The sequence below is a fragment of the Panthera uncia genome, assembly GCF_023721935.1.
Source record: "Panthera uncia isolate 11264 chromosome C1 unlocalized genomic scaffold, Puncia_PCG_1.0 HiC_scaffold_4, whole genome shotgun sequence".
Classification (NCBI taxonomy): domain Eukaryota; kingdom Metazoa; phylum Chordata; class Mammalia; order Carnivora; family Felidae; genus Panthera; species Panthera uncia.
The window spans coordinates 103,432,725-103,446,867 of record NW_026057585.1 but is presented as its reverse complement, the minus strand read 5'-3'; the positions used below and the strand labels follow the sequence as shown (position 1 = coordinate 103,446,867).

At 63.7% G+C, this 14,143-nt stretch overlaps 1 protein-coding gene across 4 annotated transcripts in view; it reads right to left on the bottom strand.

The window, feature by feature from the left end:
* The window catches only part of MORN1 (MORN repeat containing 1), a 51,159-nt gene that overhangs the window by 35,773 nt on the left and 1,243 nt on the right, over window positions 1–14,143 (bottom strand). For 3 of the 4 annotated variants that reach the window (XM_049618248.1, XM_049618251.1, XM_049618249.1), the window contains exons 3-8: window positions 12,079–12,177; window positions 11,471–11,581; window positions 10,230–10,320; window positions 9,627–9,714; window positions 1,583–1,679; window positions 282–392 (exon numbers count right to left, since the gene is read on the bottom strand). In XM_049618248.1, the coding sequence (XP_049474205.1) occupies window positions 282–392; window positions 1,583–1,679; window positions 9,627–9,714; window positions 10,230–10,320; window positions 11,471–11,581; window positions 12,079–12,177 (597 nt within the window). The remainder of the gene's footprint in view (window positions 1–281; window positions 393–1,582; window positions 1,680–9,626; window positions 9,715–10,229; window positions 10,321–11,470; window positions 11,582–12,078; window positions 12,178–14,143) is intronic. The other variant, XM_049618250.1, reaches the window with a different exon arrangement.

The window sequence follows — 14,143 nt, the reverse complement described above, 5'->3', positions numbered from 1 at the left end:
AACCATTGCACACACACAACTACCCCATGCGTGCACAACCATTGCACGCACACAACCACCCCACACGCGCACAACCACCGCACACACACACACACCCGCCACCTGGAGGCCTCGCGTGCCTACTGCCTGTCTGCCGAGGCTCCCGTGGCGAGGACCTCCGAACAAAGTATCTGCTGGTGTCCGGGTACCGGAAGCCACTCGGGGCATCTCGTCCCTAACCCTGAGAGCCCGGCACCTGTTTGTCCTTCCGAAAACGCAGTCGTCACCCTGCAGACACTCACTCTCGGCAACTTCCCCGCTGTCCTGCTGCAGCTGAACGTTCAAGTCGAAGGAAGACCCCTGGGCCACGTCCATCACCTCCGGACCCAGAATCACGATCCTCCTGGCTTGTGCTGGGAGACAGCAGAGCGGAGCACGGGTGAGCGGGGCACGGGGGACGCCGCCCGCTGGAGCCCACACCCCCCACGCAGGCCCAGCAGCCTCGATTCCCAGAGCTCTGTGGGGAGAGGGTTATCACTCGCCGCAGTCAATCCCCTGCAAGAGCCACCTGACCGAATGACCTGGGCAGTCACTAGAACGAGACCGTGACCCCGCCCTGAGGGTCAGCTGTGATTTTTAAGCAATTCCCACAAGTCCACTGAAGAGACTACAGAGGGCCACCAAACGGGGAAGGGCTGTAAGCAAGTGGCTCATCAGCATTTGGGTCTGTACACCGTGGAAGGTTCCGGCACATCCTCTGCTTGGTTGGGACTCAGGCCCTGCACTTCTTGTGTCTGAGTCAGGGGCTCCATGTGTGTGGACGAGGTGCTACGGCCACCTGCCGGGGAGCTGGCCTGGAGGGCGACCCACCCACAGGCTGGCTGCCACCTCCTGGATCTGCCAGGCGTCCTCTGGGGTCTGAGCGGCCGGAGACCGTGTTTTCAGCGTCTGCTTCCCCCTGAACCCCGAGCCCTGGGGGGCTGGGAAGGATCCGGGAGTCCCTCCAGGAGACTCCCCCTGACCTAGGCTGCCACTCCCCTTCACAGGACCTGAGCCCCCACCGAGGAGTCCTTCCTGGCCTGGCGGGCACCTGCCGCGGCCTCTCCCCTGCAAGGGGCCCTGGGGACCCACCTGAGGTTGCGGCTGCTCAGCTCTGAGTAAGCAGCTGCAGCCCGTGACCCCTGGCCCCTGGGGTGGCACTTCTGTCCTGGAGTCTAACAGGAGGTCACCTGACCCGGCCAACAGAGGGAGGGGCCCCTGCAGGCCCTCTGTGCTCCAGTCACGGTGCAGAGAGTTCAGGGAGGGGGGCAGGTGCCCAGGGCCCTGCGGGCGGGGACCCTCTGAGGAGGGGGACCCTCCTGCTCACAGCGGGGCCATGGCTGTCCGAGGCCGGACTGGGGCCTCTGCCGGTCACGGTCACGAGCCCTTCCGAAACCCTACTGGAATGTGTTTCTCCTAAAGGGGCTGGGGTTCTAGATGAACTTCACCATCACCCCCAAACACCTCCTGACCCAACTCCCCTGTGCCGGTGCCTGGGGCCGCCTGAGGGAGAACTCACAAGAGGACCTTGCAACGCCGAGGGGGGGGGGGTGTGGGCACTTACCCGCCGGGTGGCCATTGATCCACATCCCGTGGTAGACGGCCCCGGAGCAGAGGGTCATCCTGCCCAGGCCGCTGAAGACGTCACCATGCCACTGTCCCTGCAGAGACAGCCGTGTGCACTCAGAACCCACAGAGGGCACGTGTGATGCAGGGGGAGGGGGTGGCCGCGGGGTCCCGGGGACCCTTCGAGGGCGGGGAATCACGAGCTGCTGCTGTGTGGCCACGTTGCCCTGCGACTGAACTGTAAGAAGCCGTGAAGTTTGGGAGCAAGGACACGTGTACAAGATGCCAACGAAACACCGGCTCGGAAAGGGGGCCCTTTCGGCACAAAAACCCTCTCGGTAAAGACACCGCATGTGTGCGGGCCGGAGGGCTCCCTGACAACGGGCAGGCCCATCGAGGGGCCCGCTGAGTCCCCGCGGCGCACACCCCACTCTGCCGCCCTCACAATAAACCTCGCTTTCCGAACCACACGCACAACAGGGCAGGAGAATAAGAATTAGAGTGGCTACGTCCCTTCTGTGGGAAACTTCAAGGGCCTGCTGCTACTTTGTTTGACTACGAATTATTCCTTCTGGAAGAAAACTCAGCCGAAGGCACGTTTGGTTCCACGCATCCTTCCGTGGGAGCTAATCGGGCTCCGCTCCCCCGCCCTGCCCTCCACCTGGGCTGGGCCGCTGTCGGTGCCCGTGTGGACGGTGTTGCCCACGGGCCCCGCGGGACACAGCGCAGCTGAGGCTGGCACCGGTCTCTCTCAGGCCCCCGGGAGGGGCCACGGGGCCGTGGCAACGGCCCCCGGGGGCTGCGGCCCGGCACAGCTTGGACGCCCCAAACCTGGGAAGGAGCCTCCCGCGGGCGGCCTGGGGAACAGAGTCGCTGAGCACCAGGGCTTTGGAGTCAAGTCACCGTGAGGGGTGGAGGTCCGACCACGGTTCACCCCTGGGCCGGGGCTCTTGGACAGCGGGCAGCCCCCTGGGCACCCGGCAGGGGCGGCGACCCGACCACCGCGGCCACAGGAGGGCCGGGGCTCCAGGTGGGCAGGGGCAGGCCGAGCCCAGCCGCGAGGCCTGGCCGTCCCTCCCGCCCGAGACCCAGACGGCAGAGTCGGCCTTGCGGCCGTTCCCGGTCTCCCGAGGCTGCACCTCGGGGATGCTCGGTGCACGCGGGGCTGAGGTCGCGTCCCCCAGGAAGTGGCCCCCGGGTGCAGGCGATGGGCCGGACCAAGCCCGCGGGCGCTGCTCTCTCGTCCTGGACTCGGGGCGGGAAGCCCACCCAGCAGCGGCAGGGGCGGCTCCGGAGACGCCTGTGAGCACCTAAGTGACCATCAGCGGGTGCCGAGCACACAGGTACCCGCGTGGGGACGGGGGCGTGGACGCTTCCACCTACATATGTGTTCTGTGCGTACCTGCGGGCAAGCGTGTTGCGTGTCTGCCTGCGTGTGTGTGTGCGTGGCCCGGCGGCGGCGCTCTCTCACGGTGACGGGCGAGGTGATCTGGGCGGGAGCCAGCAGAGCAGCGGTCCCGGGCTGAGCTGTGGTCCGTGGGTCGAGGTCGGGGCAGTGCTGGGAGGGCAGGGTGGCTGCCCCCGGAGCCCCCGGTTGCTGTCTGCTTGCTGGGAAACCCTTCCCCTCACGACACCATCCCCAAACCTGACGAGTTACCAGCTTCAGCTCGGGCGACAGGACCCCTGGCTGGCCACACGAAAAGCCCACAGGAGCCACACCAGATCCACCGCCCCCAACAGAGGGGCGCCCTTGCGCCTGGAAACCTCTGGGCTTGGGCCCAGGGCCCGGCGGCAGCAGGTGACACAGTAGGATGTGGTCAGGCCCCAAGGAGGCCGGGGCAGGGGTGGTGGCCACAGGTGAGGGCCGCGTCTTGCAGAGCGACACCTCCCTGTGGGGCCCCGCGGCCTCGCGGCCTCCCTCGGCCTCGTCGCTCCAGCTCCCTCCGTCCCACCGACGCGAGAGCTGCTGTTTCTGTGCCCCCTTGTGCTCTGGGCAAGCCTGCTACCTGCCCTCACCCTGCAGTGCTCGTCCCTGTCCCTGGGCAGGCATGTGGGTCACCCCACCCTGCGGGGATGGGAGCAGGGCCCCTGGAGCCCAGCCATGTGCTCACGTGCCCTCCCAGGCGCCGGCCCCATGCCCGCACCTCCCTCTCTGGGCTCCAGACGCTCCCGCACACGGACCCAAACCCTGTAGCCCCGCCCCGCCCACGGGGGCACCCGAGACTCCTGGAGGCAGGGGCCGCAGCTCCCACGGGTGGACACTTGTTGTAAATGCTTCCTGGCTCCCTCGGGGCTGCATCAGGGCCCAAATCGACACAGGCCGAAAGGCCCTCCAAATGGCGAGATGGCTGCTGAGCCAGTCGCCCGCGCCCGCCCACCTCACAGCCATTTCCGCCACGAGAGCCGCCGCCTCTCGTCCCCGCTCGCACTCCCGTCCACCAAGCCAAGCACCGGCGCAGCCTTGCCTGGGAAGCATCGGACTCTCGGGTCATTCCACCCCCAGGGCCTCCGAGGAGGAGGGCGGCCCGTGGGCACAGGCGCCCCCGTCCCCCAGCGACCTTTAACTCGCCTGCTAGAACCTGAGCCCAGAGCGCAGCTCCGGGGCAGCTGGGCTTCCGCGGCTTCAGTGCAGAACCACACCGGGACGAGCACGCTTGGGTGTGCAACGCAACTCAGCCAGCGTGGGACCTTTTCTAATTAATGTCATAAATCATACCTGTGAGAGCCCTGCCCTTTCTCCGCCGACTCACGCCCGAAGCACGAGTCACCCCTCCTACAACTGTCTCCTGGAGGAGGCTGGACCCCCACGAGGAGGGGCGAGTGCATTCCACCCGGGGCGGGGGCTCCCTCCGCCCAGGGAGCTGGCTGGCGCCCAGGCCGGGGCTGCTGCACGGTGGGAGCCATCCCGGGAGGAAGCGCGGGGCCTGTGTCCACACCACAAAGACCGAGGGAACGGGGTCCAGTGTTAGGAGACGGTCCCGGGGGACGACGGTGAGGCACGCCTGTCAGCCGCGGCTGCGGGACTCCCCTAGGGCCCCGAGGGTGCTGCTGTGGACTGGGCAGCTGGGCCCACCTCTGGGCGCCCAGGGCTCCACAGGATGGGACCCGCCTGTTTGGAGCCTCCCTGAACAGAGTGGGGCCAATGGGACGAGAGATTCCTGGCTTGTGCCCACAAGTGATGGGGATAAATTGTGTGAGACAAGCGCCTGACTCTCTTCTCATTTAAGGAAGCGCTCTGCTTAACCGATGCGACTTTTCTTTCGGAGGGAAAAGTTGCTGTGCTTTCATGGTTATCGCTTCCGTGCCGGCCCCTCCCCCGTGCTCCCTGAATCTGCAGCCTGGCACACTGGCGGCCACTCAAAGAGGCATTCGCGGTCTCCCGTGCCATGCCAAACCTCGGAGCTGGAGCAGGTGACCACTTCCTTTGAGGTCACGGGTTCGCAGACCAGGTCGGGGTGGCCGGGGTCAGGTCACATATGAGGAAATGGCTGCGGGCCACCTGCCCGGGCCCCGCGACTGTCCAGGAGCCCTGGTGTCCCCAGCTTGCGGGGCGGCCTGCAGGGGTGGCAGTGACCGCACAGGCTGGCACGACGGTGGCATGGGTGTGCGCCCCACTCTCGTCTCCCGAACACCAGGGTCACAGGGTGTCATGTTTGACCTCCATGACCTTGCTGTAAATTCCCGGGATTTCACGGTGTCAGCTGTGGCTCTCGCTGCCTGCCCGCGTCCGTTTCTGAGGTCTGTGGACATCTGAACCTCACGTGGAGCCTGTAGCCTGGCGTTGGCTCCCGCGAAGGCTCCGGCAGCCCAGACCCTCCTCCCACACGTGCTCGAAAAGGCCCAGATGCCTCTTCTGTCCTGCGTGCAGCGCCCCCCGGGGTCACGGCCCCACATCCCTGGACTGCGAGGGGGGGTGTGGGGACACAAAGGCCCCCGGCGCTCCTGCAGACGCGGGGGAGCCGCCAGCAGGTGAAGACACACATAAGGCCGGCCACCTGCTCCCTGCGGCAGGCAGGTGCACCGACCAGCAGGCCTCCCTCTGGGAGAGCCAGCACGGAAACACGGCCAATGTGCACGGACAGCCCGGAAGCCAGCAGCTGCCGGTGGGGACCATGCCGCAGCCGCACAGGTAGGGAGCGCTCGGCTGTGCGAACAGCTCGGGCCTGCCTCCACTCCGCGGGAACGTGGCTCGCCCCCACGGCGCTATCGGCCCCCAGGCCCCGTCCACTATTGTGCACGGCACCCACACTGGTTGGGGCAGATTTTCCAGAACAGATGCTGGTGGGAAAGTAATGTGGCACAGCCGCCGTGGGAACCGTGAGGAGTTCCTCGCACATCCAGCAGTGAGTTACCCCGTGGTCCAGAAGTCCCCGTGGTGGGTCCACGGCCACAGAGCCGGGCGCAGGCCCTGTGAGGGCTGGGCGCCCACCCACGCGCACGGCAGCAGGCGCTCGAGGAGCCGAGGGGTGGGAGCCACCCCGGTGCCCGCCGACGGAGGCACGAACACGACGTGGTCCCTCCGCGCCGTGGAGGATCATCCGGCCCTAAAGAGGGAGGAACACAGATGCCCTCGGGGGCACCGTGCTCCGTGACAGCGGCCCGTCCCCACAGGACAGACCCCGTAGGACTCCGGGGACGCGCAGTACACGCGGAGGTCAAATCCACAGAGAGAGTGGCGGGGTGGGCGCCAGTGTTTCGTGGGGCGGAGCGTCCGTTTGGGAAGGTGGAAGGTTCTGGAAATGGGCGGCGGGGACGGCCGCGCAACTGTGTGAACGTGCTTGATACCTCCGAACTTCACGCTTGGTGGTTAAGACGGTACGTTTCAGGTCAGGGGTATCTCACGAGATACACAGGTCGTTTTCAAGAGAGCCGACTCCTTCCCTGCGAGGGCCCAGGGGGTCGCCCACACCCTCACGGGAGACGCGCCTTGGGGTGGCGCCCCGCTCCCTGCGGCGGCTCCGTGTCTACCGATCACCGGGTGACTCCCGATGCCCGGAGGTCAGAGGTCGGGCGGGAGGTGTCCCTACACCCGGAGAGGCCCGCGCCTTCCTCATCGGCCAGGCCTGGCGCCAGACCGTGCGAGGACTCTGTGGCGGTCCGAAAGGCGTCCTGGCAGCTGCGAGTGAGGGCCCTGAGGCCGCCCTGTGGCTGCAGCCTGATCCCACCCCCTCCTGGACGCGGCCCTCCTCCTTTGGCCCCGTCCGTCCGTCTGTCCGCACGGCCAGCTGGAAGCCAGCTTAGAAAGGGGCTGGAGGGCAGAGGACGGACCCCAGCACCGGCCCTCCCTCCGGGACCCGTGTGCCACTCGGGTCGTCAGGTCAGCTCCTGGACCGCAGGGGAGGTGGCTGCTCGTGTCCCTGCCATCACGTGCGGATGGGGGCTGCCCAAATGGACACCGCCCAGCACGATGGAGGATGGGTGTCCCAGCAGCACTTGGAGCTGCAGGGGGCAGGCGGAGTGTCCGAGGTTCTTGGGCAGAAGGTTCCAGAAGGTTGAGACGCTGCCCAGCAAAAGGAAATGGAGAGACACAAGTCTGCATCCCGGGGAGATGCGGCCTGGAGAGACCCGGCTTCCACCTCCACTCATTTGAGGCGCCCCACGCCGAGGACAGGCCATCTCCCTCAAGGGCGTGCGTCCCGAGGTCTGCAGGCTGGGATGGTGTGGCCGGAGACACCACGGGGCGACTGTCCAGGCAAACACCTCCTCACTCTGGACGAGGCAGCCTGGCCATCGGGAGCTGCAGCCCAGGGCGGTTCTGTCGGAGACCCGGCTCCCGGCCCGCAAATCGGAACAAGATGTCTCCTGAGTGGGAGAAGCCCCTGGCAGGCCTGCCGAGGCCACGCTGCTGGCAGGGCTGGGCTGCCCCCTGGTGGATCGCCCGGCAGGCGTCCCGGGTCAGCCCGGGGAGTGGGGGGGGGGCTGCTGCCCGTCCCCTCCTGGCGGAGCCTCGACTTGCAGGGGAGGCCTGAGCGGGGCCCAGGTGGGCAGCCACAGCCCCGAAGGGAGGCCATGCAGGCGGCGGAGGGTCCAAGGGCCAGAAAAGCCTCCAGAAACAGGGAAGTGCTGGGGGCTCTAAAGGGCGTGTTGCCCTGTCCTCTGGCCCTGTGCGGCCGTGGGGAGCCTGACCCGGGTCCTAGGCTGTGCCGGCTGCCCCCGAATGTCACAGGGATGTGAGGGAGCCCGGGCTCCAAGCCAGGACTCCCTGATGTGGGAGGCCTCCTCTGGGCCTGTGAACTCACAAGGCCCTTGAACTACAAGATGGGCAGAACTGAGGCGAGGGCTGAGGACAGAGCCTGGTGCCTGTGGCGAGAGGCCTAGCGGCCAAGCGGCAGATTCTGGTGTCCCCCAGCCTGGGGTGTGGCCGTGCACATTTGTGGAGGTGACTCCAGGTGGGGCGAGGACCCTGGGAGGAGGGCCTGCCCTGCGTTTCTCTTCCCTTGCAGCTTCCCTTGCCGCTCCAGAGGCGGACGATCTGTGGCCCCGTAAGGACCGCCGGCCGGACGTCCCCTCGTGGAGAAACAGCAGGTCACAGCAGCACCTGCAAATGGGCGCGGTGCAAACCACCAAGCACACCGGCCCAGGCCGGCAGGGCAGCAGCAACGTGGAGCGGGGCCCCTCGAGCACAGGGGGCGCTGGCCTGGGTGCGGTCTTACCGGGGCAGATCTTGCTTCACGAGCAGGGAAGGCAGCCGTGTGGGGCTTCCCGCACTACAGGCCGGCGTCCGGGCACCCCAGCCCCTGCCCCAGCCACTCCGTCTCCACCCCGGGCCGGGGACCATTTTATGGCCTCTCAGCCCCAGAGCCACCCTTCTTGGCCGCCTTTGTGGGGCGGAAGCCGGACCCCTTGAGGTCTCTGTCGGCCGGCTGGTGTGCCGCTTCGTCAGCAGAGGGCGCTGCAGGGGCAGCCGCGAGCAGCAGCACCTGGGCTCCCAGAGCCGGGTTTAGTGGGCGTGTCACAACCACGACGACAGCTCCATCGGTCTTGAAGCCCCCGTGCGCGCCACGACTCTCCCTGCCCGAACCAGGTCCCGGGTCCATCTTTGGGGGTGTCTCCGGGGCCACCCGTGCGTCTGCTTTTACCCCGCCTAGCGCTGCACAGCCTCTCGCCAGCTGCCCGTGTCCACGTTCACGCACTTGTGTGGTTTGTCCCCCAGCGGGACTCGGCTCTGGGCACCACTGCCACCTTACAGTCCCGAAGCCGAGGGTCCTTGCTTCTCCTCTGGCCTTTGCTTCAACAGCCAAGCTGTCAGCACGGCCGCGTCTTCACCTCCGAAACGTCCTGATGCTGTTCTCTGCGCCCCATCGCCTCTCCTGACGGTGGCTCCGATTAAGAGCCAGGTGGGCCTCTCCCACAGAGACCAGAGCGTCACCCCTCCGGCCCTTCCCGAGATGCTCGGAACACATCCCACCCCGCTGAGGCTCCAGGGCCTCCCAAGCCGGCCTGCCATACCCTCTTCCTCCCGCCCGCACACGAGGACACATCAGGGAAGACGGCCAGGCCCCTGGCCACCCAGCTGCCTGCAGACCCAGCGGGGCCCCTCATCCAGTCTGGCCGCCGACCGGAGATACGCATTCCTGGCTCTGCCCGCTTTGCTCCCGGCCGGGCATGCGGGCCAGTGTCCATAAAAAAAAAGAATGATGAATTCTGGGGTCTTGACGAGGTCTTTGGATCTGCCTGGGTCTCTCTCCCCCACCCCTCGTAGTGAGTAACCCCTCTGTCAAACCCGAGGGGCAGTGCCTGCAGCGGTGAGGGGGGACGGGCCTCCTCGTCCGCTTCCGCGCGTTATCGGTGGGGGCACCCCTCACCAAAACTCGCTTCGCCCGCACCGAGGGCATCCTCAAGGGACTGAGAAATTTCACCTCATTTCCACAGGCGACAGTGCGGGTTATGGCACCTCGGGAGCCAGTCAGGAAAGGTACTGGCTGGGGCCCTTCACCGCAGCCCTCCGGGCCCCTGCTGGGGGCGGGTAGCAGCACTGACACGCGCCGGAACACTCCGGAGGCCAGCACAGAGGGCCTGGGTCCCGCCAGGTCCCCAGATACCTCATAGGTGGAGCCGTCGGCACAACACAGCACCCCGTGCCCCTGACGCTGGTCCCGGACCCAGTCGCCTTCGTACTCGTCACCGTTCCTGGGGACACAAACACAGGGGCTGCCGTCAGCCTGGGGAGAGCCAGGTGGCGGCGCTGACTCAGACCGGCTCCTCCGACCGGGGCTCAGCAAGCGCCACCGGGACGGAGGCGAAAATAGGCTCTGAGCAGATGGCGTGAGCTCCTGCCTCGCCAGGGCCTGCTGCGGGCGGGGGGGTGGCGGGGGGCTGTGGCCTTGGCGCCCGCTCGCCTGGCCCCCCAGGTGAGTGAGACTTGGAGAGGCTACCGGAGAAGCGGGGGGGGGGGGGACCTGCACGGAGCCGCGGCCGCCGGATTTAAAGGCAGGCAGGCAGGCAGGCAGGCAGGCCTGCTGCCGTGGAAGCCTTGGCTCGTCCTCCGGCCAGGGCCCCGCACCCGCCTCCCGGGACGTCTTCTCTCCTGCACACCCCGTGAACGATGTCCGTAACTGGGAGAACGGTCAGAATCCTACCAAGAACTCAGACCGAACCTCGTGGACCGGCGCTGGGGGCCGGGGACAGACGGGTGGCGTACTCACCGGAAGACCATGTGTCCTTGGCCGTGTCGCTGGTTGTCATGGAACCACCCCCAGTAGGCTTGTCCGTCCCGGTCCACCAGACGCCCGTATCCTAGGGAGTGAGCCCAGGCACCCAGTGTCACCTCTTGCGTCCTGCCAGGTGGACCTACATCCCTGAAGGGGCTTTGCGGGCCTCCTGAGGGCGGGTGGGTCGGGAAGAAAGCTGGGGTCGGCGGGGCCCCGGGAGCCAGGCCGTCCTCCCAGGCCAGGGCCGTCAGGGCAGGAAGGGCAGATTCGATTTAGGGTGGCCCCAGCGGCCACCCAATGGAAGTGGCTCTGGGGTCCGGCTCTCGAAGGTCCTGAGTGAGGGTGGGAGGGTGTCACTTAAGGACCCCAGCCCCCCCCCCGGAGTCTGAGGCCGGAGTGCCTGCTGTGTGGTGGGGCCCACACCATGGCCTGGCCACTGCAGGTGTGCACGTGAGCCTGTGGGAAAGCCGCCCCTCACAGACATAACAGCAGGGCTGGGCCCCGAGTAACAGACTCAGAGGCCCTCGGCCTAGAGGCCAGAGGACGCGCTCGTGAGGACAGGGCTTCACTGTGTCGTTCGGGACAGCTCGGGAATGCGTGCGGACACCACGAAGGCGCCATCGGACCTCGCGGCCTCTTGGCCCGGTTCTGGGTGCTGGTCTTCCAGAGCAGCGAGCGCTCTGGTCTTTGGGCCTCGGGGGCACGCACGCCACCCCCAACCGCCCCCTCGGGGCAGAGTCCACTTCCCCCCAAGCGTGGCCTCTTGACCTCGGAGGGCCTGCACCTCCTCGCCCCCCAGGAGCCCCGAGGCTTTTAGGCCAGGAGGGCCCGGGAGCTACCAGCCCCGCTCGAGTGCTGTCACTGCGGCTGGAGGGGAGACCCCACGTGAGTGCGGAAGCTTTCCCAGCAGGGCCGGGCCAGATCGCTGACGCCTGGGGTTGTGGGCAAACAATTAAGTCGCGGTTGTCTTTAGCCACTGGACTTAAACCACAGTGGTGGTTAACCGACGCACGACCCTTGTCACAGCCACAGCACACGGGGTCCCCGGGCCACGGCCCCCACACGGAACTGGGGGAAAGGCTCCCGGGCCCGGGTGCATGTCAGGCTCCCTGCGCAAGCTCAGATTCCTGAGCCCACGCGGGCCCCCCGAGTCAGATCTTGGTGAGGGGTGCTGGTGTCCAGGGCTCCCCACACAGCACCCTGCCACACTCAGGGGGTTCTGGTGGCCGTCAGACCTTCTCTCACGCCGTGGGAGAGCTCCCCTTCGTAACATCCACCAGCTCTGTACGTCATGATGCCACGTCCTTGAGGTTCTCCCAAAACAAACTGTCCCGAATAGGTGTTCCCTGGGGCAGAGGAGGAGGGGCACAGGCATCCAGGGTTAGAGCTGTTGCCTGTGTCCTTGGTGGGTCAACAGTCAGACCCTCCTGTCCCCAGTCAGTGGCGGCAGGCACCGTTTATTCGCCTTGGCTGACGAGACAAGGTATTACCGTAGGGGTGTCGGTTCCCTCCCCTCCTCGCCTGTGGGAGCAGACCTGTCCTAGGACGACCCTCTCTGTGGCATCCGTGAGCCCAAGGGAAAGGCCTCTCTGGGTCAGTCTGTGGAGTGAACCTTCCCTCACAGAGAAGCGGCCACCAGGCTTGCCTGCGAGGGTCTGAGCTCCTGGAGCCGTGGCTGCCCCTGCCCCAGGGGACGCTCTGCTGACTCAGGACACCTGACGGAAACCAGGAGCCCACATTTCACAGTCGGAGGGGCCTTCTGCAGCCGGAAGCCAGGTACAACTTAGAGCAGATGGCTTATGAGGGAGGAGTTAGCATGCCCGCACCTGTCCCCACCGCTAACCTGATGAGGCCCAGATCCGGCAGCCTTCCCCCGTGATCTCCCCGTCCGTGAACTCGCCTTCGTAATAGCCCCCATCTTTAAACAGCAGCTTCCCCCGACCTGGGGAAAGATCAGGATGTGAAGTCAGACCGAGGTCGCAGTGACTGCTGGCACACGTGTGTGGCCGGGCTCGTTTCTCAGAGGGAAGCGCGAGGCCTTGAGGCTCTCAGGTCTCTGTCTCTGGCTCCATCTCTGGTCCCACACCTGCTCTCTGCAAACTCACCCACATACACGCTTATCAACAGAAATGTTTCTGCAACATTACGAACAGCCACTATCTCAGCCAGGATGACTGCAGAGCCATCGAAGTGCAGAGGAGATCCCACTCCGGCCTCTTCAGTGGGGACGCTATGGTCACCTGGACTCCATCAGCACTGGGGACGAAGGGGAGTCTGTGACGCAGGGCAGCACTCAAGAAAACATTTAAAAAAGGGGAACTGGGGTGTCTGGCTAGCTCAGTCAGAGAAGTGTGTAACTTTCGTTTTATTTATTTATTTATTTATAGCAGAAAAAAAAATCTGATGTTTTATGAGATATGTATTAGTGTTCTTCCATAACAAATTATTACAAATGGAGTGCTAAGACAACAGAAACTTATTATCTCACAGTTCTGTAGGCACAGGCCAGAATTACAAAATCAAGGTGTAGATAGGGTTGGCTCCTTCTACAGCCTCTGAAGGAAAATCCATTCCATACTTCTCCCTTAGCATTTTGCCAGCAATCCTTGACCTTTCTTGGATTACTGATGCACCCCTCCAGTTTATATTTCCGTCTTATATTGCCTTGTCCTCTGTGTGATCTCTCCTTTTCTTCTCTTATGAGGAAACTCATCTTTGGATTTAGGATTCAACTTACTCCAGGATGATCTCATTTTGAAATTATTCACAATCATACCTGTAATGGCTTTTTCTTTTTTTTTTCTTCAATATATGAAATTTATTGTCAAATTGGTTTCCATACAACACCCAGTGCTCATCCCAAAAGGTGCCCTCCTCAATACCCATCACCCACCCTCCCCTCCCTCCCACCCCCCATCAACCCTCAGTTTGTTCTCAGTTTTTAAGAGGCTCTTATGCTTTGGCTCTCTCCCACTCTAACCTCTTTTTTTTTTTTTTCCTTCCCCTTCCCCATGGGTTTCTGTTAAGTTTCTCAGGATCCACATAAGAGTGAAAACATATGGTATCTGTCTTTCTCTGTATGGCTTATTTCACTTAGCATAACACTCTCCAGTTCCATCCACGTTGCTACAAAAGGCCATATTTCTTTCTTTCTCATTGCCACGTAGTACTCCATTGTGCATATAAACCACAATTTCTTTATCCATTCATCAGTTGATGGCCATTTAGGCTCTTTCCAGAATTTGGCTGTTGTTGAGAGTGCTGCTATAAACATTGGGGTACAAGTGCCCCTATGCATCAGTACTCCTGTATCCCTTGGACGTTTTATTTTTTGAGAGACCGAGAGAGACAGAGCACGAGCAGGGGAGGAGCAGAGAGAGGGAGACACAGAATCCCAAGCAGGCTCCAGGCTCTGAGCTGTCAGCACAGAGCCCGACGTGGGGCTCAAACCCATGAATGGGAGATCATAACCTGAGCCGAAGTCAGATGCTCAACCGACTGAGCCACCCAGGTGCCCTGTGTGTAACTCTTGATCTCAGGGTTGTGAGTTTGAGCCCCACATCGGGGTAGAAGTTACTTAAATAAATTAAAAAAAAAATAAACTTAAAAAAAAATAAAAGGGGGAACCATGAGGTCTTAGACACAAGCCTCCCTGCCCGGCCTCGAGGAAGAGAAGCAAAGATTTCAGACAAAAGCAAAAAATGTCTTGTGTGACAATGACACAAGTCAAAAGGTGAAAAATATAGAAAACACTAACAGCCAGTAGACACAAAAAGAACTCATATAAAAAAATTCCAAAAGACCAGTTCTCCAGGAGAAAAACGGGCAGAGGATATGAGAAGGCGGAATCCCCAGACATGCCCGTGAACATAAATGCTTAAATGCAGGAAAGTCTGGGTCCACCTCTG